This window comes from Balaenoptera acutorostrata, chromosome X, assembly GCF_949987535.1.
Source record: "Balaenoptera acutorostrata chromosome X, mBalAcu1.1, whole genome shotgun sequence".
In the NCBI taxonomy this organism is placed as follows: domain Eukaryota; kingdom Metazoa; phylum Chordata; class Mammalia; order Artiodactyla; family Balaenopteridae; genus Balaenoptera; species Balaenoptera acutorostrata.
In genome coordinates, this window is record NC_080085.1 from 54,267,115 (window position 1) to 54,291,746 (window position 24,632).

General features: G+C 39.4%; 1 protein-coding gene across 1 annotated transcript; it reads right to left on the reverse strand.

Annotated features, from left to right (window-relative positions):
• Positions 1–11,592: 11,592 nt before the first annotated feature.
• On the reverse strand, positions 11,593–14,558 carry LOC103003723 (myotubularin-related protein 8-like). Its single transcript, XM_028168438.2, has 2 exons — positions 14,460–14,558; positions 11,593–12,292 (listed from the first exon to the last, which is right to left on the reverse strand). Exons 1-2 carry the CDS (start codon positions 14,529–14,531, stop codon positions 11,822–11,824), a joined length of 543 nt encoding a protein of 180 aa, XP_028024239.2. The 5' UTR covers positions 14,532–14,558; the 3' UTR covers positions 11,593–11,821.
• Between the last annotated feature and the right edge of the window lie 10,074 nt (positions 14,559–24,632).

Genomic DNA, 24,632 nt, shown 5'->3' on the forward strand with positions numbered 1-24,632 from the left:
GTGATACATTTTGATTCCCTTCTCATCGCCTTTTGTATATCTTCTTTAGATATTTTCTTTATGGTTACCATGGGGATTATATAAAACATCTTAAAGTTATAATAATCAATTTTAAATTGATACCAGCTTAACTTCAATTGCATACAGAAACTGCCCTTTACAGTTCTGCCTCCCTTTCTTTATGTTAGTGATGTCACAAGTTACATCTTTATACTATGTGCACCCATTGACACAGAGTTCCAATTATTTTTTAGGCATTTGTCTTTTGCTTCAACTTGAAGGACTCAAGTTTTTTGAGTAGGGCAGGTCTTGTGATAACAAATGGCTGCTTATAAATGTAATAACTCCCCTAAGAGTTAACACCCCAGCTTCTCAAGGCCTTTGCTTTTATACTGTGCTTCTCTACCAGTATTTTCTTGCCTCCATTTTCTGTGGCTCTGTAGTCCTTCTGTGACTTTCACGAGATGTGCTCAGTTTCACGTGGTTTTTCCTAGCCTGAGATCTGAGGTCCATTTTAAACAACACAGAGACTGATCCTTCCAGCAGCCCCCAGGAAGGTTACAGCATTGCAAATTAGTTCCACTCTGCTTTCTCTGGTTTGACAAAGTAACTGGGGACGGGGCCACTGCTTCCCTCCATCCACATCATGCCAGGGAGGGAGTGGGTCAAGGATGAGTAAAAAAAAATCACAAAATTTTCTAGCTTTGTGAATGGGGCTTTTTTTTTGATTGGGCATTTGCTTGGATACTATAGATATTTGTCTGATATCCAGAAGTCTTATAAAGTCATTTTATTTAGTCTCTAGTCATTTTAAAATATGTTTCTATGGGGAAATGAGGATTTGGATCTTCCTATTCTACCATCTTGCTTTAAGCTTTTATCTCCTTCACATTTGAAGAATAATTTTACTGGCACAGAATTTTAGATTGGTGGTTTTCTTCTTTTAATGCTTTAAATATTTTATTCTACCCTCTCTGTGCTTGCATGGTTTTGAGGATTAGTTTAACACTTATCCTTGATTTGTTATAGGTATAGCATTTTCCCCTCTGTGGCTCCTTTCAAGATTTTCTCTTTGTCTTTTATCTTCTGCATTTTAAATATGATTTACATATGTGCAGATTTTTCTGGTATTTATTCTTCTTGGTATTCTATGAACTTCCTGGATCTGTGGTTTGGTATCTATCATTAATTTTCAGAAATCCTTATTATTGCTTCAAATGGTGCTTGTTTTCCTCCCTCCCTCCCTTTCTTTCTTTCTTTCTTCCTTCCTTCCTTCTTTCTTCTCCTTACACCCATGTTATACCTTATGTAATTGTTTCACAGTTCTTGGTTATTCTGTTATGTAATTTCCATTTTAAAAATCTCTTCGGATTTCAGTTTTGGAGGACTCTATCGATGTTTCTTCAAGTCACTGATTCTTTCCTTGGCTGTGTCCAATCTATTGATGAGCTGATCAAAGGCATTCTTCATTTCTATTACATTGTGCTTCATTTCTAGCATTTCTTTTTCATTCTTCCTTAGCGTTCCCATCGCTCAGCTAAAATTACCCATCTGTTCTTGCATGTTGTTCACGTTTCCCTTCTGTTGAAGAACTTCATTTAACCAGTATTTAAGAGTAGGTCTGCAAGCAAAAAATTCTTTTAGTTTGCCGTCATCTGAGAATGTCTTTTTCCTATGCATTCCTGAAGGATAGTTTCAATGAGTATAGAGTTGGCAGTTAATAGGTTTTTTTTCAGCAGTTGAAAAAATATGCAACTCTTCTCTGGCTTCCACAGTTTCATATGAAAAAATCACTCTCACTTGAATTGGTAGCTGCCTATAAAATCCTATCGATAATGTGTCATTTCACTCTGGCTGTTCTCAATAGTTATTTTTCTCTCAATATTTTTTGTCTTTAGTTTTTAGAAGTTTAATTATGATGTGTCCTGGCATGTATTTCTTTGGGTTTATTTTGTTTGGGGTTTGCTCAGCTGAAATCTGTAAGTTTGCACTTTTCACCAAATTTGGGAAGTTTTCAGCCATTATTGTTTCACATACTCTTTCAGCCCCATTCTCTTTCTACTTTCCTTCTCCAATTCCAAAGATACGAATGTTGGCTTAAAAAATGTTACACAGAGGCTTCCCCGGTGGCACAGTGGTTGGGAATCCACCTGCCAATGCAGGGGACACGGGTTCAAGCCCTGGTCCAAGAGGATTCCACATGCCGTGGAGCAGCTGGGCCCGTGCGCCACAACTACTGAGCCTGCGCACCACAATCACTGAGCCCACGCACCACAACTACTGAAGCCCATGCACCTGGAGCCCATGCTTCGTGGTGGGAGAGGCCACTGCAAAGAGAAGCCCACGCACCTCAATGAAGAGTAGCTCCCCTCGCCACAGCTAGAGAAAGCCCACACGCAGCAACGAAGACCCAACACAGTGAAAAATAAATAAAATAAACAAACAAACAAAAAATGTTACACAGGTCCCTGAGGCTCTATTTATTTATTTGTTTATTTTAAAAGTCAATTTTCTATGTTTTTCAGATTGGGTAAATTCTATTAACCTGTCCTTAAGTTCACAGATTTTATCCTATTATCTTCATTCTACTGGGATACCAACCAGTGAAGTGTTTTTCTTTCTTTTTTTTTTAATATGAAGTGCGAGAGTAGCATTGACATATATACACTACCAAATGTAAAATAGATAGTGGGAAGCAGCTGCATAGTATAGGGAGATCAGCTCAGTGCTTTGTGACCACCTAGAGGGGTGGGATAGAGAAGGTGGAGGGATGCTCAAGAGGGAGGGATATGGGGGTTTATGTATACATATAGCTGATTCACTTTGTTATACAGCAGAAACTAACACAACATTGTAAAGCAATTATACTCCAATAAAGATGTTAAAAAATTTTTATTGTATTTTTCTGTTGTATAATTTCTGTTTGGTTCTTTTTTTAAAAAAATAACTTCTATTTCTTTACTGTGACTTTCTATTTTTCATTTGTTTTAAAATATTTTATTTGCCTTTTTATTAGTATTTTATGATGAGTTTTAAAATCCTTTTCAGATAATCTGATTCATCTGTGTTGATGTCAGCTGTTTGTCTTATTCAAATTGTGATTTTCCTGGTTGGAAAATGACTTTCTATTGTATCCTGAACATTTTAGTTTAGTATGTTAGGAGACTCTGGGTCCTATTTAAATCTTTTTTAGTAGGCAGTCACCTTAATTTTAGCATGTGGATTCTGGCCTACTTCTGTCAGCTGTGGTTCCAATGGAAGTTTAGGTTTTAGAACCTTTGTGGTGCTATTTTTCTGCCTGATTTATCTGGTGTCACCAGGGTTCCCACTGGTTTCTGCTTGTGCTACCTCAGAGGGTGGAAGGGCTTTCCCCAGGCCTGTTGCCCACTGTCTCTCACTGGGGGATGGAAATCTCAGGTCTGCAAGAACAAAAGGGCTTCCCTGGCTGGTCCTTTACTTTTACAGGGTCCTCCCTGCCTGTGGAAATGGAGAGAGCTTCCTGGGATGAGCACTTGTTGTGGCAGGGCATCTCTTATTGATGCCTCCTGGCTACTGCAGTGTCTCTGGGTGGGAAAGGGCAGAGATGAGAGCCCTTCACTTAGTTTATTATTATTAGTGGGGAATATGGTCTTGATCAATCCTCTTTGCCGATGCTGCCAGGCTCACCTCCTGTCAGAGGGAATCCTGTTCAATCTGGGGGAGAAATGAGCCTCCCTGGGCTGCCTTCTGTTGTTAAGTTGGAGGTCAGGAAATACCCAAGAGAGGCCTAGAGAAATGAGGGAGACTTTCAAATGTGCTGTGACTCACATATACCCAACTGACATTTTCCACTTAAAGAAGTGACATTGTCAGTTCTCAATTATTTGGTTCCTTGCTTCTGTGTGATAGCTTCTATGTTTGACAGGAAACCTGAAACTTCTAGGTTCAGTTTGATGGGATTTACCAACTTATATATGAAAATCACCTCCAAAGTTATAAAGTGCTTTTGCAGCTACAACTTCCCTTGCTTTCCACAATCACAGTGTGAGACCAGCAAGATTGAGATTATTCCTATTTTGCTAATAAGAAAACATAGTAAGTTGGGAGACTGAGACTCATCCAGAAGTGATTTCTCATTCAGGGCCTTCCATTGATACTTTTCCCCTTGTGAAACCAGACCTTTACTGGGTGACAGGAGGCTGTGGAAATAGTTGATTTAAAGGGGCCCAGCTTGCCATGTCCTCGGCTGCAACTAACACAGTAGGTTACCATGGAACTATAGAGTGGATAAATTCCAAGTTCAAGCTTATGTTCCGTATAAAGTACCCTGAGAATCTGGAAATCAAATTACCCTTAGAGAATCTGTTGGTAAAAAATCTTCCCAGATAGATGAAATTATCCATCTGAACAGGTCACCTCAGGGAAGAGGGTATCATATCAGAAAGGAGTTGCTGAATTCCAATAGAGGGAAATGGGGTGTAGTCCACAAAGGCAAGATTGAAATTTGATGTAAAAAGCTGTAGCCTGACCAAACAATAGGGAGTTGGTTGAATAAACTATAGTTCATATAGTGAGATACAATGTGATCATTAAAAGTGAGATCAATTTATATATATATAGAGGTAGAAAGGTGTTCAAAATATATAAGCAAGAAACATATAGGAGTGTATAGTACGATCTGATTTTTATTCTATATGCATGCATGTAGATTTATCTCTGCATAGAGGAATTATGAAGTCTTTTATTTGGTTCTCTATATTTTAAAAACATTCTATAATGAACAAATGTTTCTCAGTTAATTATAAAATAGAGCCATAGCCTAATCCACTTGTTATGAACTGAATGTTTGTGTCTCACCAAAATTCATATGTTGAAATTCTCCCTCCCCCAATATGATGATAATAGGAGATGGAGCCTTTGGAGGTGATTTGGATTAGATGAGATGATGAAAGTTGAACCCTCATGAATGGGATCAGTGACATTTTAAGAGTCATGAGAGACCATGCTTCTCTCTCTGCTCTCCACCATGTCAGGATACAGTGAAAGACAGCTGTCTAGAAAGCAGGCTCTCATCAGACAACAAATCTGCCAGGTCTTGGGCTTCCCAGCCTCCAGACCATGAGAAATAAATGTTTGTTTTTTATAAGCCACCCAGTGTCTGGTATTTTGTTATAGTAGCCTAAATGGACTGACAGAAGTTGTATTGTAACCTTATTGTATTGTAACTTGATTGTCTAAAGACAATGTGTCAAGAGTAAGAAGGGTGTTGAATGGATTGAAGAAAAAGGAAGCCTAAGAATAAGAATTGGTTAGTTTAATTAGTAGCAACAGGGCTGAAAGTAGAAGGAGCCTGACTAATGTATTTTGATTGATTTTTAAAAATTTGCCAGGCACTTAAGCAGGTAGTACGTCACATGTTAGCTCAGTTAATCTGCATAACCACTCTGTGTGGAAGGTATGATTATTACCCCCATTTTCCAGATGAGGCCTCTGAGCCTCACAGAGGGGAAGTAACTTGCCCAAGGCCATACAGCTAATAAATGGCAAAGCCAGGACTAGAACCCAGATCTCCTTGTGTTCTACCCACTGGAGGCCCTGGGCATGTAGTTTCCAGAGAGGGAGGCTCTGCTTTGGGGCAAGGAGAGATCACTGGCCTCTTTTGCGGCCTGGAGGAAATAACCCCTGAGTTCATGAGGCTCCATGTGTGAATATTCTTGTTGGATGGGAGGTGGAGAAAAGAGAAGGGGCCGTGGAGGGGGTGAAGAGCCAGATCCCTGGATAGATCTATCCCCCAATGTGAATGAACAAACTGGTGTTCAGTCAGTATGCTTTTGTGAGTTAAGTGGGTGTCAGTCTTGTCCTCCCAGCTCATCAATGCTAGATAGACTCTGAACTCCACAGTGCTGTCCAGAACCAGGAATCCTCTCTGATACCTGTTTTGTCTTATTTTAACATCAACATTTAACTTACCTTCAGATTCTGTCTTTATAAGGTGGTTCATCCATTAAGGCTAGGTCAGGGTACCTTTTTTTTGAAGGTACGCCACCTTTCCTTTAATTTGTAGCTATTACACAGTAAACTCACACACATAAATGATTGAAGGTTTTAAATTCTAGACCAAAAAACTGTATCAACCAACATCTTCAAATCGGAACACAAGTGCAGAAGGGAGCCAGTGAGCAATTTGGCACTGGACTAAACGAATGACAGTGAACATTCTGACGGGGTCACACACCCATACCCCACTGGTATGACAGGTTCAAGATAACACACAACAGGAAGTTTAAAGTCAATCATATACACTGTTGTATCTTGGAAAGTTCAGACTTGAGCTGCTGCGACAATCATTCTGTAAACCTGGGGCTAATGAAAAGTCAGGTTCTCAAAGAACCTACACAGGCTGGGTTCTGATTTATACATCAGTTGCATGACGTTCATGCAGGTATATGGCTAACATTATCACACTACAGGTAACAATGGTCATATATTTGAATACTACTTCTAAAGCTGCCTGATCAATACACCCCAGCAAAAAGGACAATTACTTCACCATCACTTTGGTTTGTATCTCTGGCTTAACAAGTCCTAAAGTCCCCATGGCACTTAGCTGGACAATATCAATGTTAGAGGTCTAGCACTAAAACAGTTTTTTATTCTTGGATAAATTCTCTTCATCTGAATGCCCAAATGACCTGTCCAACCAGATGCTACTGAAGTTACAGTAAACACATACACATACACAAATACTCTTACTATGAGTTACATTCCAAAAAGACTGAATTTATTACCTGTTCCTAAGCCTGAGGCACTGTTAACTAGAATACAGGACATGGTCTGTTTCAAAACTAGCATACATGCTCTGCATTCCTATTGGCATTCACAAAATACAGAAATAACCCTGTCTGCAAATGTGAGGTGGTGGCATGGAAATACTTTATATGAACTGGTGTGGCCAACTGCATGTGAGGTAGGATCAGAGACATGAGTCTTTTGACAGTGATCACCTAGTGACTTTGGTGTACATAGTCTCATCTGACTGGTGGCAGGGGTTCCAATGATGTTTCACCTACAAAGAGGCAAAGAAGGAACTCAGGACCCAACAGCCTTAGAGACATATATTAATGGGAGAGAATACCACCTACCATCCTTGACACTTTAAAAGAAAAGAAAACCCAGGACCACATACCCTAGAAGAGAAAATTGTTGACATAGAAAATACACAACTCAGAGCATTCTAAAGGAAAGAATTTCTACCAGTGTAAAAGATAGCCTTAAAAGAAAATATGTCGGCCATAATACTACCTGGAAAAGAGGACCTTTTTTGGACCTTATTGGAGCACATTCAATCTTAATTAATTGGTATGCTGGTCATCCTGGACTAGCATATACTCCTTCAGCTTAATTGGCCAGGTGTATTTCTATATTACCTTCTCTTTCCTCCTCCCTTCCCCCCACCTTCTCCACAACTGGGATTCTATAAGGGCTAGTGTAGAGCTCTCTAAAGAGTCAGAGTACAAAGCCGTGAAAGTGGTTGAAAAGCAACAAAGCTTTGGAAGAGAAAGAGGCTTTTAGGTCACCCCCAAAGCTTTAGAAAATACCAGGGAAGAGAGCACCAGGCTTAACACAGAGCTGTTGGTTTCACACAGGCCAACTTTTGAATATGTTTTTGTTTAGCCCCAGCAAGACACATGGGCCTAAATTAGCTTTCAAAGCGCACTTGCCTTTTGTGAAGACAAGTCACAAATCACAGAGCATGTAACACACTTTTACTTGCACTGACATCTAAAGGAGACATGGGCTGCTGTGACTGGTGATGAAACCAATACTTCCTATTTAAGGGGAAGGCACAGACTGTCAAGTCTCACAGCCAGGGAATCAGAGAAGACATGTTCTGTATGGCTTGAAAATCACTTTTTTTTTTTTTTTGCATTGGAAAAGCTTCTGTTGCTGCCATCAAATGCTTTGAAAATGGAAATGCCTCTAAAAGGGAAACAAACTAAGAGTCCTTTACAACCCCAAATCTTTTCCCTTGTCCTTTGTTTGTTTGGCGTCACCTAATAGCCAAGCCATTTCTTCACATTATGTTAAAAAAATAACTGAATAGGAAAAAAAATTAAGGCTTAATCCATGTCTACTTTTTGTTTATAAATGTCTATATAAAAAGTCAGGTCTAGATTTGGCACTGAGAAGAAAGTAACCAGATTTGGTTACAATCACATCTGCCTGTATCATACATAGAATTCTGGGAGGGAGAGGCCTGAGGGTGGGGGAGAGATTTGGTACAACAGATATCATTAAATCATATACTTTGGAACTTGAGAAAGTGAGAACAATCTTCGTAGGAAGAAACCAATCTGAAGTATAGTATACCCCTTTTGAGACAAGTATTTTTCTTACAGGAAATTTACATTTCCCTACACAACTGTTTTTTTAAAAAGTCACTTTATAAAATGCTCTCAGAAAGATTTCCCAGTGGTACATCAAAGCTTAATAGCATCAAGAAAAGGTGTTATGTGTTTAATAAAAGTCACTATGTAACAAAGATCGGGCATAGTTATTAAACTTCTCTGTCTGCTAAATTCAGGCCAAGCTTAAATATTTACCAATCTGGTTTGAAAGCAGCTCATAAAAAGACTTGGATTCCTTCTGGTTGGAAGTGTTCAAGGAAAGATCTTGCATTCAGTGAAGTGTGAAGTGTTTCTTAGACAAAATATGTCCATGCATGTTGACAGGCATGACAACTGACTTGGTAGTAATTGAACACAGTTTCTAGGATGACTTTCCAAAAGATACCTGTGCCTAATACATGTACCATAAGCTTTATGTTCTTGCCCAGTTAGTGCCAAATAAAGTTTCATGCTTTCTTTCATACAGCAAACCCCATCCTTGAATTTCTTCTTTAAAAAGCTGTTACTTAGGTTTGTTATTTAGGATTGTTTTAGTTATTACCATGAGGAATCTGTTATTCTATAAACTAATACTTAATGACTTTTTAAGAAAGGTGTTCATGTAGAATCTGAGCATGGCCACACTCCCAGGCACAGAGCCTGCCTCATGCTTGGAAAAGATAAGGAGTGACCCCAGGCCCATGTAAGCTGTGTAGGAAACAGGCAGATGTCAGGTTCATGGATGAGACAGTGGCAGGTGGTTAAATGCCTTCCTATTTAAGTGGGGCAGTCACATGAGAATGGAATTTTCTACTCAGGGAACTGGAAGGGTAGGGCAGTGGCAGAGGGCGTCACATTTCTTTCACAGCATAGGTGCTATATGAGGGTATGAAATGAAAGCCATTAATAGATGATCTTTTTTAGTACACCCAGTAACTTTCCTTCAGGAGCCTCCCCTCTATTGCTAGGCTCCTGACTACAGATAGCTACTGGGTTTTTACCAGTGCATAAATATTTGGATTCTACTGAACTTTTTCCCTCCTTCAGATTTACAAATCCAACTGTAAAACAGGGAGGTGTTATGTGTTGAGAGTAAATAGGGGATTTTCACAAGGTTTTCCTTAGTTCCATGTATGTCATATACAGGTAACATAGGACATGCTGGGGAATAAAAATAATAAAAGACCAAACAAATTGACTGGAAATAGCAGTGTTGCTCTTCACCACTTCTCAGTCTAGAACTATATTGAAAAGAACTTGTCACTAATGATTAATTTTGTTTTGGATCTAAGAAATAAGGTTTGGTACTATGTACAGGTCTGTAGAAATAAATCTGAGACCCTTAAACTAACTTTTTATAGGATTTGTAAAGGTCATTTGCCTTTTTTCTTTCTCTGAAAAGACCTTAACACACTATTGGAAATATCATACTAGTTAATGGACTATAAAATTCAGATTGAGATATGGGAGAAAGCCCTGGGTATAAAGCAAGATCCAGAATAAACTCATTTGTAGCAGATGATTGGTATTGTCATCCTCTTTGATAACTTCCTTCACAGAGCCAGGGTTTAGATAGAGCTTCCAGATCAAAATGACTTGTACAAATCCCAATTATTTTCCAGAAGTAAGAAGTCAAATGACAACTGGCAACATCTGATGATTTATGTTATATAAGCCAAAGACCAAACAGTGGAAAGAGGGGATGAGAAGATACAATAGGAAATCACATTGATGTTTTAAAATTATAGGAACAAGGCAGCTATCAAGGAGCGGTAAGTAGAAAAATGGCCCCTATTTACATATGAAAAAAAGACAACCAAAATGACTTAGAGTTCTTCCGCTAAATAGGAATTTTTTTGTGTGTCCATAGTTTAGCTAGGGGTAAGAAATCAAGGAACTATCCTGGGTCTTCTCTGCTACTTCTAACACTTCGATTAAAAGGTCCCTCTTTCTTATAGAGAAAAGTAACTAATGAGGTGATCCTTCAGAGGTGTCTGTATTTACAAATGGATATGGTAGTAACAGAGATGGCTCTTTCACTAAGACATCTAATTTTTTAGCTTAAACTAGACATATGGTATACAGAATAGGTGAAGACATGGATTCTATTGGCAATGGGAGTTCTGAAAATGCTGACAATACGTAGTGCATGACCCAAACTACCCAAGACTTACCCTACCCCAGCATGTGGAAGTGGGTAAACTATGACTGAATATCCAATAGGAAAGTGTACAGTGTGTATCAACCCCAAATGGGGGAAAGTTTGGTGTTTAAACAACACATCCCCTTCTCCCTGGAGTATTTGGGCATGCTTTAAGAATAGACTTTTTTCAAAAGTGTACATTAGCACAAGGTGTTAAGACTACGAGATTTTAAAAGTAGTGCCAATTATGTCTAAAAATCCACAAACTTGATGTGATGTCTAGGGAAGTAAAACCACTGGTCTTCATAAAAATACCTAAGAAGAGGGACTTTCCTGGCAGTCCAGTGGTTAAGATTCCATGCTTCCACTGCAGGGGGAACGGGTTCGATCCCTGGTCAGGGAACTAAGATCCCACATGCCATGCGGTATGGCCAAAAAAAAAAAAAAAGACCTAAGAACAGTCCTGTTTTAGGAAAACTTAGATGGGCACATATGCCATGTGCAAGCCAGGGTCTAAAGCGCTGAGATTTTCAGTTGTCTCCTGAACTGATGTTGAGAATGCTATTGATCAATATTATTAATTCAGACCTCACTATTTTGGAATTGATCATTTTACAATGTAGTGGATTTAAGTTTATCAATGGGCTATCTATTAAAAAGGGATTTGGCTAAGTATTATAAGACCTAATCAGGGTGTGAGTTGGGGAAAACAAGTGTTGTAACCTAAGAAAACTATTTCCTTATATGTTCTAAACCACCAAGCACCCATGGATCATTTTGATTTATTTCTCAGGCAAATGTTGGGGTCTCTATTGGCAATAATGTTAGCTTACATTGTATGACTAAATATAATTCCAAGTAAAATTTTCTTTTAAGCTATTATGCAATTCAGCTACCTGTTGCACACCATCTCTCCCCTCAACAGGGGCTTAATTCTCCACTGTGACAATATTTCAACTTGTTCTCATGCTATAATAGTAAGGGTGGAAATGTTAGGGAGGCTGATCTTTAAGGAAAATGGAATAATGGAACCAGCCTAATATCTCAGCTGAAAAGCAATATTTTTAAAGCTAAATCCCATACTAGAATAATAACATATTCTTTCTCTTGCCTATATTCTGGGCTGCTTGACATGCATATACTGGTTGCTTAACTAGTAAAGGCCCTAAATCCCCTTCCAGACTCTTAAGTGGGAGGAGGGGTGCCCTGGCCTTGCCCATTTAATCCAATTAGAAAAGCAGCACAGCCTTTTTTGAGACAAGGATCATTGTGGGTGTTGCAGGTGCACCTAATATGGAAGCAGATGAATAGCTCACTGTTGCTTAGAGAAACCTGCCTCCTTGATGATGGCCTTAGAGAGTCCTGTGTCTTCAGAGAGGCCTGTGGTCCCAGAGAAGCTGATGGCCCCAGAGATGCTGATGTCTTCATAGAAGCCCTTAGCCTCAGAGGTGCCCGTGTTGCCAGAGATGCCTGAGACCCCAGAAATGCCTGTGTCTCCAGAGAAGCCGACATCCCCAGAAATGTTTATGGCCCTAAGGTTGCCCATGGTCCCATAATAGTCAGGGTGGAGGTCTGCACACTGGCTTTTTACTTGATCCATCTGAACTCGAAGGCCTCCTTCCCTAGAAAGAGTGCCATTCTCCATCAAGGTATTCAGGTCTCCATCAATACCCATAAAGCTGAGAGGATTGGTTAAAGGAGTTCCCAGGTGTTGAGATAATAAACGCCCTAATTGAGAGCAGGTACAGACTTCTTCTGGTGGCTCATCATGGGCTTTCACTTTCTGTCATGGGAGCAAGGAATGGTTGAAAAGAATTAGAAACCGGAGTAAAACTAGGCAAATATCACATTGACTTATAGGGATCCTGCCTGCTGTCACTTATATGGTAGCAAATGACCTTTTGCCCCCTCCTCATCCTCAAACATCTTTTCTTCATCACTTGACATAGTGCTTTAAAAGCCCTACTACTAAAGACCCTCAAGGGTCTTGTATATATACAAGTTCCCTTTTCTGATAAATGCAATTTTATTACTGGGAGCAGGGAGGGCAAGGGAAAGGATCACTAACATTTATTGAATACCTCCATGTGCCAGGCACTTTACATATAGTATTTCCTTTTATACTTAAGAGTCTTATTAGTTAGGAATTAGCTGTATTTTACAGATGAGGAAACTGAGGCTCAGAGAATTTAAGTCACCCCAAATTCACACATTTAGGAAGTGGTAGAGCTGGGATCTGACCCTGCCTCTTCTTAATGCCAAAGTCTATTATCTGTCTACTACTTCATGCTATCTCCAATGGATATTTTCACCTTCAGGGATAACACAATGATTCACTGATACTTTACAACAGTGATTCTTAACTTTTGTGGGTCATAGACACCTTTGAAAATCTGAAGAAAATGATGGACCTTCTTCTCAGAAAACTGCATGCATTCACATGTGAGTGCATGAGATGGCACACAAACAGGTTTTAGGTATAATTTCAGGGGTTTCACACACAGATCCCCTGAAGGGCATCTGTGGATATCTATGGGTTCATGGGTTATAGGGTTAGGGTATAAGCATACCACTCTTATTTTCCTGGAAATCACAAAATCACACACACACACACACACACACACACACACACACACACATACACACAGTGATAACCCTTGGAGAGAGAAACTGAATGGGTAGGTGGCTGGGAGAGTTTTTTCAACGTTCCATTTTGTACATTTTTGTATTCTGCATATTCTAACTTTATACTTGTACTGCCTTTTTTTTTTTTAAACGTCAATGGGGTTATCTGTTGGGCTGCTTTTGTTTCTCTTCTCTGTATTAAAAAAGGAATGTTAATAATAGTTTTTATTTTAAAAGGAAGCCTTACTTACTTTTGAACTTTAGAATCAGAAAGTGATCTGATTCAATCTAGAATGAATCTGATTCTCTCAGGAATTAGGCAGGAATAAGTGAAAGGGCTGGGTTTAGAATAGGAGACCTGCTCTGGAGGCCTTGTGGAGAAGGCTGCTAATAGGTAAAAAAGGAGGCAGGAGACACTAGGAAAAAGGTTTCCTACTTTTCAGTTCTTCCTAGGGCTTGACCTTCCTGGGGCTGCTTGTTTCCTTTGTTTCCTATGATTTTAAGTTATGCTCCAGTTTTTTCCTTCCCCTTCCCCTTCTTCTTCTTTTTTTTAATGGAACCAACTAACTGACCATTACCTGCCAAGAGGACATTCAAAAGTTTAGGATCTGATGTAATCACAATACATTTATTTTCACAATAAAAGGATATTTGTTTACTTACAGTGAGCAGAAAAGCTATGCCTTATCTGGTCGAAAGGAGGTTCACACCCAGTTCCTAAACAGCACACCCTTTCCAAGAATTCTTTTCTAAAAAATATCCCTCCCCTCTACTTCAAACACACCCTTAGGGACCTCTGGATTCCAGAAGCAGTTCAGCATTTTCCATTTTTTGAAAGGAAATCCCTGTTGACTTGTTTAACTTCTAATTAAAAACAAGTGTGTGACTTTGGTTTTGCTGGTACAATAAGCAGAGTTTATAATCTACATGGGAAGGAAATCAGATTTTTTATAAGGTTTTCCTAATTGGAAATATAACAATTTCATTGTTCTCATTAGTACACCCAAGAAGTTATACTTATTCTCTTGATGGATAACAAATACTTGTATTACTTCCCTGTCATTCCCTCTTGTTCCTCCTAATAATTCCATCCAGATCCAAAAAGGGAACCAATCCACTTGTTTAGCTGAGTGTTATATTTACCACTTAATATGGGATGTAAAAAAGGAGTTTCACCTTAGAGCTTTATAGACACAGGATGCTTGGAAAGCAGAGAGTATAACAAGCCAGCCAGGCAGCTTCTCACAAGTACCAATTCAACTCTCAGTGGATTGGGCCTACTCAGAAGGGGCAAGAGGTTCTCATTTTGAGATTTAACTCTTCACCTTTTCTAGTTTGTGCACATCTGCATCCAGCATTGATCTCTGCTTCTTAATTTCCAAGAGGCTCTCTAGCATACTCTGCTTGGGCTGCAGCCCTTTGTCAAAGCGGTTGTACATCCCACACCAGAACCTTGAATAAACAAAAAGAAAAAAAGTGGGTTAGCTTAGTTGGAGAAATTGATTGTTTATGTTTTCCTCATGTCAAGAAAATATTAGCCTGGTAGGTAGGCAGATCTCAAAAGTAAGGTAACTTTGATGACATTAAAAAGACTGGACATGCTCATAATTTAAGAGTAAAGTTCCTAACAGAAAGATCTCTGCTGAAGACAGGCTTCCTAAAGTCGTACTGAGCTCACAGCCACCTCTAAACACACCCCTTGACATGGCCCTGCCCCCATAGGGACAAGACCCAACTTCACCCACCAGTGGGCAGGCACAAGCCCCAGGACCAACCTTAACCACCAGGGGGCAGACACCAGAAGCAAAAGGAGCTACGATCCTGCAGGCTGAAGAAAGGAGACCACAAACACAGAAAATTAGACAAAATGAGATGGCAGAGAAATATGATCCAGAAGAAGGCACAAGATAAAAACCCAGAACAACTAAGTGAAATGGAGAGAGGCAATCTCCCTAAAAAATAATTCAGAGTAACGATAGTAAATATGATCCAAGATCTCAGAAAAAGAATGGAGGTACAGACAGCGAAGATATAAGAAATGTTTAACAAAGAGCTAGAAGGTTCAAAGAACAACAAACAGATGAACAGTACAATAACTGAAATGCAAAATACACTAGAAGGAAATCAATAGCAGAATAAATGAGGCAGAAGAACGAATAAGTGAGCTGGAAGACAGAGTGGTGGAAATCACTGCCACAGAACAGAAAAAATAATGAAAAGAAATGAGGACACTCTCAGAGACCTTTGGAAAAACATTAAATGCACCAATATTTGCATTATAGGGGTCCCAGAAGGAGAAGAGAGAGAGAAAGGGTCTGAGGAAATATTTGAAGAGATAATAGCTGAAAACTTCCCTAACATGAGAAAGGAAATGCTCACTCAAGTCCAGGAAGCACAGAGTCCCATACAAGATAAACCCAAGGAGGAACACAGCAAGACACATATTAATCAAACTGACAAAAATTAAAGACAAAGAGAAAACATTAAAAGTAACAAGGGAAAAGCAACAAATAACATACAAGGGAATCAAAATAAGGTTATCAGCTGATTTTTCAGCAGAAACTCTGCAGGCCAGAATCTGGTGGCATGATATATTTTAAGTGATAAAAAGGAAGAACCTACAACCAAGAATACTCTGCCCAGCAAGGCTCTTATTCAGACTTGACAGAGAAATCAAAAACTTTACAGACAAACAAAAGTTAAGAGAATTCAGCACCACCAAAAAAGCTTTACAACAAATGCTAAAGGAACTTCTGTAGGAGGAAATGAAAAGGCCACAACTAGAAACAATAAAATTATGAATGGGAAGGCTTACCAGTAAAGGCAAACACGAATTTGATAAAGCTGCAGGATACAAAATTAATACACAGAAATGTCTTGCATTCCTATACTCTAACAATGAAAGATCAGAAAGAGAAATTAAGGAAACAATCCCATTTACCATCACAGCAAAAATAATAAAATACTTAGAATAAACCTGCCTAAGGAGGGAAAAGACCTATACTCTGAAAACTATAAGACACTGATGAAAGAAATTGAAGATGATGCAGACAGATGGACAGATATACCATGTTCTTGGATTGGAAGAATCAAAATTTTGAAAATGACTATACTACCCATGGCAATCTATAGATTCAATGCAATCCCTATCAAATTACCAATGGCATTTTTCACAGAACTAGAATAAAACATTTTAAATTTGTATGGAAACACAAAAGACCCCAAGTAACCAAATCAATCTTGAGAAAGAAAAAGGGAGCTGGAGGAATCAGGATCCCTGACTTCAGACTATACTACAAAGCTACAGTCATCAAAACAGTATGGTACTGGCATAAAAACAGAAATATAGATCAGAACCAAGATGGCGGGGTAGAAGGACGTGCTCTCACTCCCTCTTGCGAGAGCACCAGAATCACGACTGGCTGCTGGACAATCATCGACAGGAAGACACTGGAACTCACCAAAGAGGATACTCCACGTCCAAGGACAGAGGAGAAGCCACAGTGAGACGGTAGGAGGGGCGCAATCAGAGTAAAATCAAATCCCATAACTGCTGGGTGGGTGACTCACAGACTGGCGAACACTTATACCACAGAAGTCCACCCACTGGAGTGAAGCTTCTGAGCCCCACGTCAGGCTTCCCAACCTGGGGGTCCGGCAACGGGAGGAGGAATTCCTAGAGAATCAGACTTTGAAGCCTAGTGGGAATTGATTGCAGGACTTCGACAGGACTGGGGGAAACAGAGACCCCACTCTTGGAGGGCACACACAAAGTAGTGTGTGCATCGGGACCCAGGGGAAGGAGCAGTGACCCTGGGGGAGACTGAACCAGACCTACCTGCTGGTGTTGGGGGGTCTCCTGCAGAGGCGGGGGGTGGCTCTGTTTCACCGTGGGGACAAGAACACTGGCAGCGGAGGCTCTGGGAAGTGCTCCTTGGCGTGAGCCCTCTCAGAGTCTGCCATTAACCCCATCAAAGAGCCCAGGTAGGCTCCAGTGTTGGGTTGCCTCAGGCAAAACAACCAACAGGGAGGGAACCCAGCCCCACCCATCAACAGTCAAGTGGATTAAAGTGTTATGGAGCTCTGTCCACCACAGCAACAGTCAGCGCTACCCACCAACAGAGCCTCCCATCAAGCCTCTTAGATAGCCTCAACCACCAGAGGACAGACAGCAGAAGCAAGAAAAACTACAATCCTGCAGCCTGTGGACCAAACCCCACAGTTACAGAAAGATAGACAAGATGAAAAGGCAGAGGGCTATATACCAGATGAAGGAACAAGAAAAAACCCCGGAAAAACAACTAAATGAAGTGGAGATAGGCAACCTTCCAGAAAAAGAATTCAGAATAATGATAGTGAAGATGATCCAGGACCTCGGAATAATAATGGAGGCAAAGATTGAGAAGATGCAAGAAATGATTAACAAAGACCTAGAAGAATTAAAGAACAAACAAACAGAGATGACCAATACAATAACTGAAATGAAAACTACACTAGAAGGAATCAATAGCAGAATAACTGAGGCAGAAGAACGGATAAGTGACCTGGAAGACAGAATGGTGGAATTCACTGCTGCGGAACAGACTAAAGAAAAAAGAATGAAAAGAAATGAAGACAGCCTACGAGGCCCCTGGGACAACATTAAACGCAACAACATTTGCATTATAGGGGTCCCAGAAGGAGAAGAGAGAGAGAAAGGGCCAGAGAAAATATTTGAAGAGATTATAGTCGAAAACTTCCCTAACATGGGAAAGGAAATAGCCACCCAAGTCCAGGAAGCGCAGAGAGTCCCATACAGGATAAACCCAAGGAGAAACACACCGAGACACATAGTAATCAAAATGGCAAAAAATAAAGACAAAGAAAAATTATTGAAAGCAGCAAGGGAAAAACGACAAATAACATACAAGGGAACTCCCATAAGGTTAACAGCTGATTTCTCAGCAGAAACTCTACAAGCCAGAAGGGAGTGGCATGATATACTTAAAGTGATGGAAGGGAAGAACCTACAACCAAGATTACTCTACCCGGCAAGGATCTCATTTAGATTTGATGGAGAAATCAAAAGCTTTACAGACAAGCAAAAGCTAAGAGAATTCAGCACCACCAAACCAGCTCTACAACAAATGCTAAAGGAACTTCTCTAAGTGGGAAACACAAGAGAAGAAAAGGACCTACAAAAACAAACCCAAAACAATTAAGAAAATGGTCATAGTAACATACATATCGATAATTACCTTAAACGTGAATGGATTAAATGCTCCAACCAAAAGACACAAGCTTGCTGAATGGATACAAAAACAAGACCCATATATATGCTGTCTACAAGAGACCCACTTTAGACCTCGGGACACATACAGACTGAAAGTGAGGGGATGGAAAAAGATATTCCATGCAAATGGAAATCAAAAGAAAACTGGAGTAGCTATACTCATATCAGATAAAATAGACCTTAAAATAAAGAATGTTACAAGAGACAAGGAAGGACACTACATAATGATCAAGGGATCAATCCAAGAAGAAGATATAACAATTATAAATATATATGCACCCAACATAGGAGCACCTCAATACATAAGGCAACTGCTAACAGCCATAAAAGAGGAAATTGACAGTAACACAATAATAGTGGGGGACTTTAACACCTCACTTACACCAATGGACAGATCATCCAAAATGAAAATAAATAAGGAAACAGAAGCTTTAAATGACACAATAGACCAGATAGATTCAATTGATATTTATAGGACATTTCATCCAAAAACAGCAGATTACACGTTCTTCTCAAGTACGCACGGAACATTCTCCAGGATAGATCACATCTTGGGTCACAAATCAAGCCTCAGTAAATTTAAGAAAATTGAAATCATATCAAGCATCTTTTCTGACCACAATGCTATGAGATTAGAAATGAATTACAGGGAAAAAAACGTAAAAAAGACAAACACATGGAAGCTAAACAGTACGTTACTAAATAACCAAGAGATCACTGAAGAAATCAAAGAGGAAATCAAAAAATACCTAGAGACAAATGACAATGAAAACACGACGACCCAAAACCTATGGGATGCAGCAAAAGCAGTTCTAAGAGGGAAGTTTATAGCTATACAAGCCTACCTAAAGAAACAAGAAAAATCTCAAGTAAACAATCTATCCTTACACCTAAAGAAACTAGAGAAAGAAGAACAAACAAAACACAAAGTTAGCAGAAGGAAAGAAATCATAAAGATCAGAGCAGAAATAAATGAAATAGAAACAAAGAAAACAATAGTAAAGATCAATAAAACTAAAAGCTGGTACTTTGAGAAGATAAACAAAATTGATAAGCCATTAGCCAGACTCATCAAGAAAAAGAGGGAGAGGACTCAAATCAATAAAATCAGAAATGAAAAAGGAGAAGTTACAACAGACACTGCAGAAATACAAAGCATTCTAAGAGACTACTACACGCAACTTTATGCCAATAAAATGGACAACCTGGAAGAAATGGACAAATTCTTAGAAAGGTATAACCTTCCAAGACTGAACCAGAAAGAAACAGAAAATATAAACAGACCAATCACAAGCAATGAAATTGAAACTGTGATTAAAAATCTTCCAACAAACAAAAGTCCAGGACCAGATGGCTTCACAGGTGAATTCTATCAAACATTTAGAGAAGAGCTAACACCTATCCTTCTCAAACTCTTCCATAAAATTGCAGAGGAAGGAACACTCCCAAATTCATTCTATGAGGACACCATCACCCTGAGAGCAAAACCAGACAAAGAAACTACAAAGAAAGAAAACTACAGACCAATATCGCTGATGAACATAGATGCAAAAATCCTCAACAAAATACTAGCAAACAGAATCCAACAACACATTAAAAGGATCAAGTGGGATTTATCCCAGGGATGCAAGGATTCTTCAATATACACAAATCAATCAATGTGATACACCATATTAACAAATTGAAGAAGAAAATCCATATGATCATCTCAATAGATGCAGAAAAAGCTTTTGACAAAATTCAACACCCATTTATGACAAAAACTCTCCATAAAGTGGGCATAGAGGGAACCTACCTCAACATAATAAAGGCCATATATGAGAAACCCACAGCTAACATCATTCTCAATGGTGAAAAACTGAAAGCATTTCCTCTAAGATCAGGAATGAGACAAGGATGTCCACTCTCACCACTATTATTCAACATAGTTCTGGAAGTCCTAGCCACGGCAATAAGAGAAGAAAAAGAAATAAAAGGAATACAAATTGGAAAAGAAGATGTAAAACTGTCACTGTGTGTGGATGACATGATATTATACATAGAGAATCCTAAAACTGCCACCAGAAAATTGCTAGAGCTAATTAATGAATATGGTAAAGTTGCAGGATACAAAATTAATGCACAGAAATCTCTTGCCTCCCTATACACTAATGATGAAAAATCTGAAAGAGAAATTATGGAAACACTCCCATTTACCATTGCAACAAAAAGAATAAAATACCTAGGAATAAACCTACCTAGGGAGACAAAAGACCTGTATGCAGAAAACTATAAGACACTGATGAAAGAAATTAAGGATGATACCAACAGATGGAGAGATATACCATGTTCTTGGATTGGAAGAATCAACATTGTGAAAATGACTATACTACCCAAAGCAATCTACAGATTCAATGCAATCCCTATCAAATTACCAATGGCATTTTTTACGGTACTAGAAGAAATCATCTTAAAATTTGTATGGAGACACAAAAGACCCCGAATAGCCAAAGCAGTCTTGAGGGAAAAAAACGGAGCTGGAGGAATCAGACTCCCTGACTTCAGACTATACTACAAAGCTACAGTAATCAAGACAATATGGTACTGGCACAAAAACAGAAACATAGATCAATGGAGCAAGATAGAAAGCCCAGAGATAAACCCACGCACCTATGGTCAACTAATCTATGACAAAGGAGGCAAAGATATACAATGGAGAAAAGACAGTCTCTTCAATAAGTGGTGCTGGGAAAACTGGACAGCTACATGTAAAAGAATGAAATTAGAATATTCCCTAACACCATACACAAAAATAAACTCAAAATGGATTCGAGACTTAGATGTAAGACTGGACACTATAAAACTCTTAGAGGAAAACATAGGAAGAACACTCTTTGACATAAATCACAGCAAGCTCTTTTTTGATCCACCTCCTAGAGTAATGGAAATAAAAACAAAAATAAACAAATGGGACCTAATGAAATGTCAAAGCTTTTGCACAGCAAAGGAAACCATAAACAAGACAAAAAGACAACCCTCACAATGGGAGAAAATATTTGCAAACGAATCAACGGACAAAGGATTAATCTCCAAAATATATAAACAGCTCATTCAGCTCAATATTAAAGAAACAAACACCCCAATCCAAAAATGGGCAGATGACCTAAATAGACATTTCTCCAAAGAAGACATATAGACGGCCACGAAGCACATGAAAAGCTGCTCAACATCACTAATTATTAGAGAAATGCAAATCAAAACTACAATGAGGTATCACCTCACACCAGTTAGAATGGGCATCATCAGAAAATCTACAAACATCAAATGCTGGAGAGGGTGTGGAGAAAAGGGAACCCTCTTGCACTGCTGGTGGGAATGTAAATTGATACAGCCACTATGGAGAACAATATGGAGGTTCCTTAAAAAACTAAAAATAGAATTACCATATGACCCAGCAATCCCACTACTGGGCATATACCCAGAGAAAACCGTAATTCAAAAAGACACATGCACCTGAATGTTCATTGCAGCACTATTTACAATAGCCAGGTCATGGAAGCAACCTAAATGCCCATCAACAGACGAATGGATAAAGAAGTTGTGGTATATATATAGAATGGAATATTACTCAGCCATAAAAAGGAACGAAATTTAGTCATTTGTTGAGACGTGGATGGATCTAGAGACTGTCATACAGAGTGAAGTAAGTCAGAAAGAGAAAAACAAATATCGTACATTAACGTATGTATGTGGAACCTAGAAAAATGGTACAGATGAGCCGGTTTGCAGGGCACAAGTTGAGACACAGATGTAGAGAATGGACCTATGGACACCAAGGTTGGGACACTGCGGTGGGTTGGGGATGGTGTTGTGCTGAATTGGGCGATTGGGATTGACATGTATACACTGATGTGTATAAAACTGATGCCTAATAAGAACCTGCAGTATAAAAAAACAAACAAACAAAACAACTAATACTAAACTAATACTAAACTTTCATTGGGTTATTTGTATGGAAATATGTTAATATAAATGTTTCAGACATTACATGAAATTTCTAAAAATCTTATATGTTCTGGTATAATGTTGTAAGTCATAATCCTAGTTATTACCTTAAAATGTATATCTCAGAAATAACTAATTTTCTTGTCAACTGCATTGTTATGAACTTTCATCAAATTTTTAACTGTGGTCATTTTTAAGTCTTTTGTCATTTACAGACAGTTCTGTGTGTACTCTCATGCTTTTGCAAATATGTTCCTATAAAAGGGTTTCATCTTTAAGAAATTCATGGAAAAGACTCTGACAAGTACAGGTTTCTGGTAACTGACTGTACTGCTGAACTGAATGAATAAGCATTTTCAGAACTCTAATGAAAAACTGATGAACTCATAAATGTGCTAACAAAAGATCAAGATGAAAAAAAATTAATTACATGGGACTGAGTGAACTGATGAGGATGATTATAATTTTTGTGACTTTCTGTCTGAATTAAAAAAAAATCCAAAAAAAAAAAGAAATATAGATCAATGGAACAGATAGAAAGCCCAGAAATAAACTCATGCTCCTATGGTCAATTAATCTATGACAAATGAGGCAAGGATATGCAATGGAGAAAAGACAGTCTCTTCAATAAGTGGTGCCGGGAAAACTGGACAGCTACATGTAAAAAATGAAATTAGAACATTCTCTAACACCATACACAAAAATAAACTCAAAATGGATCAAATACCTAAATGTAAGGCCAGACACTATAAAAGTCTTATAGCAAAACAGGCAGAATACGCTCTGACATGAGATTAGCTCAAGTTGGTGGAGTATAAGGATGTGAGCTCACACCTTTTTATGAGAACACCAAAATCACAACTAACTGCTAAACAAACATTGACAAAAAAATGCTAGAACCGACCAAAATAGATACCCTATATCCAAAGACAAAGAAAAAGCCACAATGAGATGGTATGAGGGGCACAACTGTGATAAAATCAAATCCCATTCCCACCAGGTGGGTGACCCACAAACTAGAAAACAATGAAACCACAGAAGTTCTCCCACAGGAGTGAAATTTCTGAGCCCCACATCAGGCTTCCCAGCCTGGTGGTCCAGCACTGGGAGGAGGAGCCCCCAGATGATCTGGCTTTGAAGGCCAGTGGGGTTTGATCTCAGGAATTCCACAGGACTGGGGGAAACAGAAACTCCACTCTTGTAGGGTGCACACAAGGTCTCGTGTGCACCAGGACAGAGGGGAATAAAGCAATGACCCCATAAAAGACTGGGCCAGACCTACCTGCTAGTATTGGAGTGTCTCCTGCAGAGGCAGGGGGCGGCTGTGGCTCACTGTGGAGACAAAGACACTGGCAGCAGCAGTTCTGGGGAGTACTCACTGGCATGAGCCCTCCCGGAGGCTGACGTTAGTCTTACCCAACAGCCTGTAGGCTCCAGTGCTGGGACACCTCAGGCCAAACAACCAACAGGACGGGAACACAACCCCACCCATCAGCAGATAAGCATCTTAAAGTTTTCCTGAGCATGGTCCTGCCCACCAGAAGGACAAGACCCAGCTCCACCCACCACTGGGCAGGAACCAGTCCCTCCTATTAGGAAATCACAGCAATATCTTTTTTGATCCACCTCCTAGAGTAATGAAAAAGAAACAAAAATAACAAATGGGATCTAATTAAACTTAAAAGCTTTTGCGGGCTTCCCTGGTGGCGCAGTGGTTGAGAATCTGCCTGCCAATAATGCGGGGGACACGGGTTCGGGCCCTGGTCTGGGGGGATCCCGCATGCCGCGGAGCGGCTGGGCCCGTGAGCCACAATTGCTGAGCCTGCGCGTCTGGAGCCTGTGCCCCGCAACGGGAGGGGCCGCGATAGTGAAAGGCCCGCGCACCGCGATGAAGAGCGGTCCCCGCACCGCGGTGAGGAGTGGCCCCCGCTTGCCACAACTGGAGAAAGCCCTGGCACAGAAGCGAAGACCCAACATAGCAATCAATCAATCAATTAATCAATAAAAAAAATAAATCTTTAAAAAAAAAAAAAAAAAAAAAAAGCTTTTGCAAAGCAAAGGAAACCATAAACAAAACAAAAAGACAATGCACAGGTTGGGAGAAAATATTTGCAAACAAAGTGACTGACAAGGGGTTAATCTCCAAAATATACAAACAGCTCATGCAGCTCTATGTCACAAAAACAAACAACACAATAAAAAAATGGGCAGAATATCAAAATAGACATTGCTCCGAAGAAGT

What these genes read in the sequence shown, in the direction of transcription:
- LOC103003723 (XM_028168438.2), bottom strand. Translation starts at nt 14,531, where the DNA reads ATGCTAGAGAGCCTCTTGGAAATTAAGAAGCAGAGATCAATGCTGGAT. An exon ending in ATGTGCACAAACTAGAAAAG is followed by an intron (nt 12,293 to 14,459) that starts GTGAAGAGTTAA and finishes CTCCCATGACAG; the next exon opens with AAAGTGAAAGCCCATGATGA.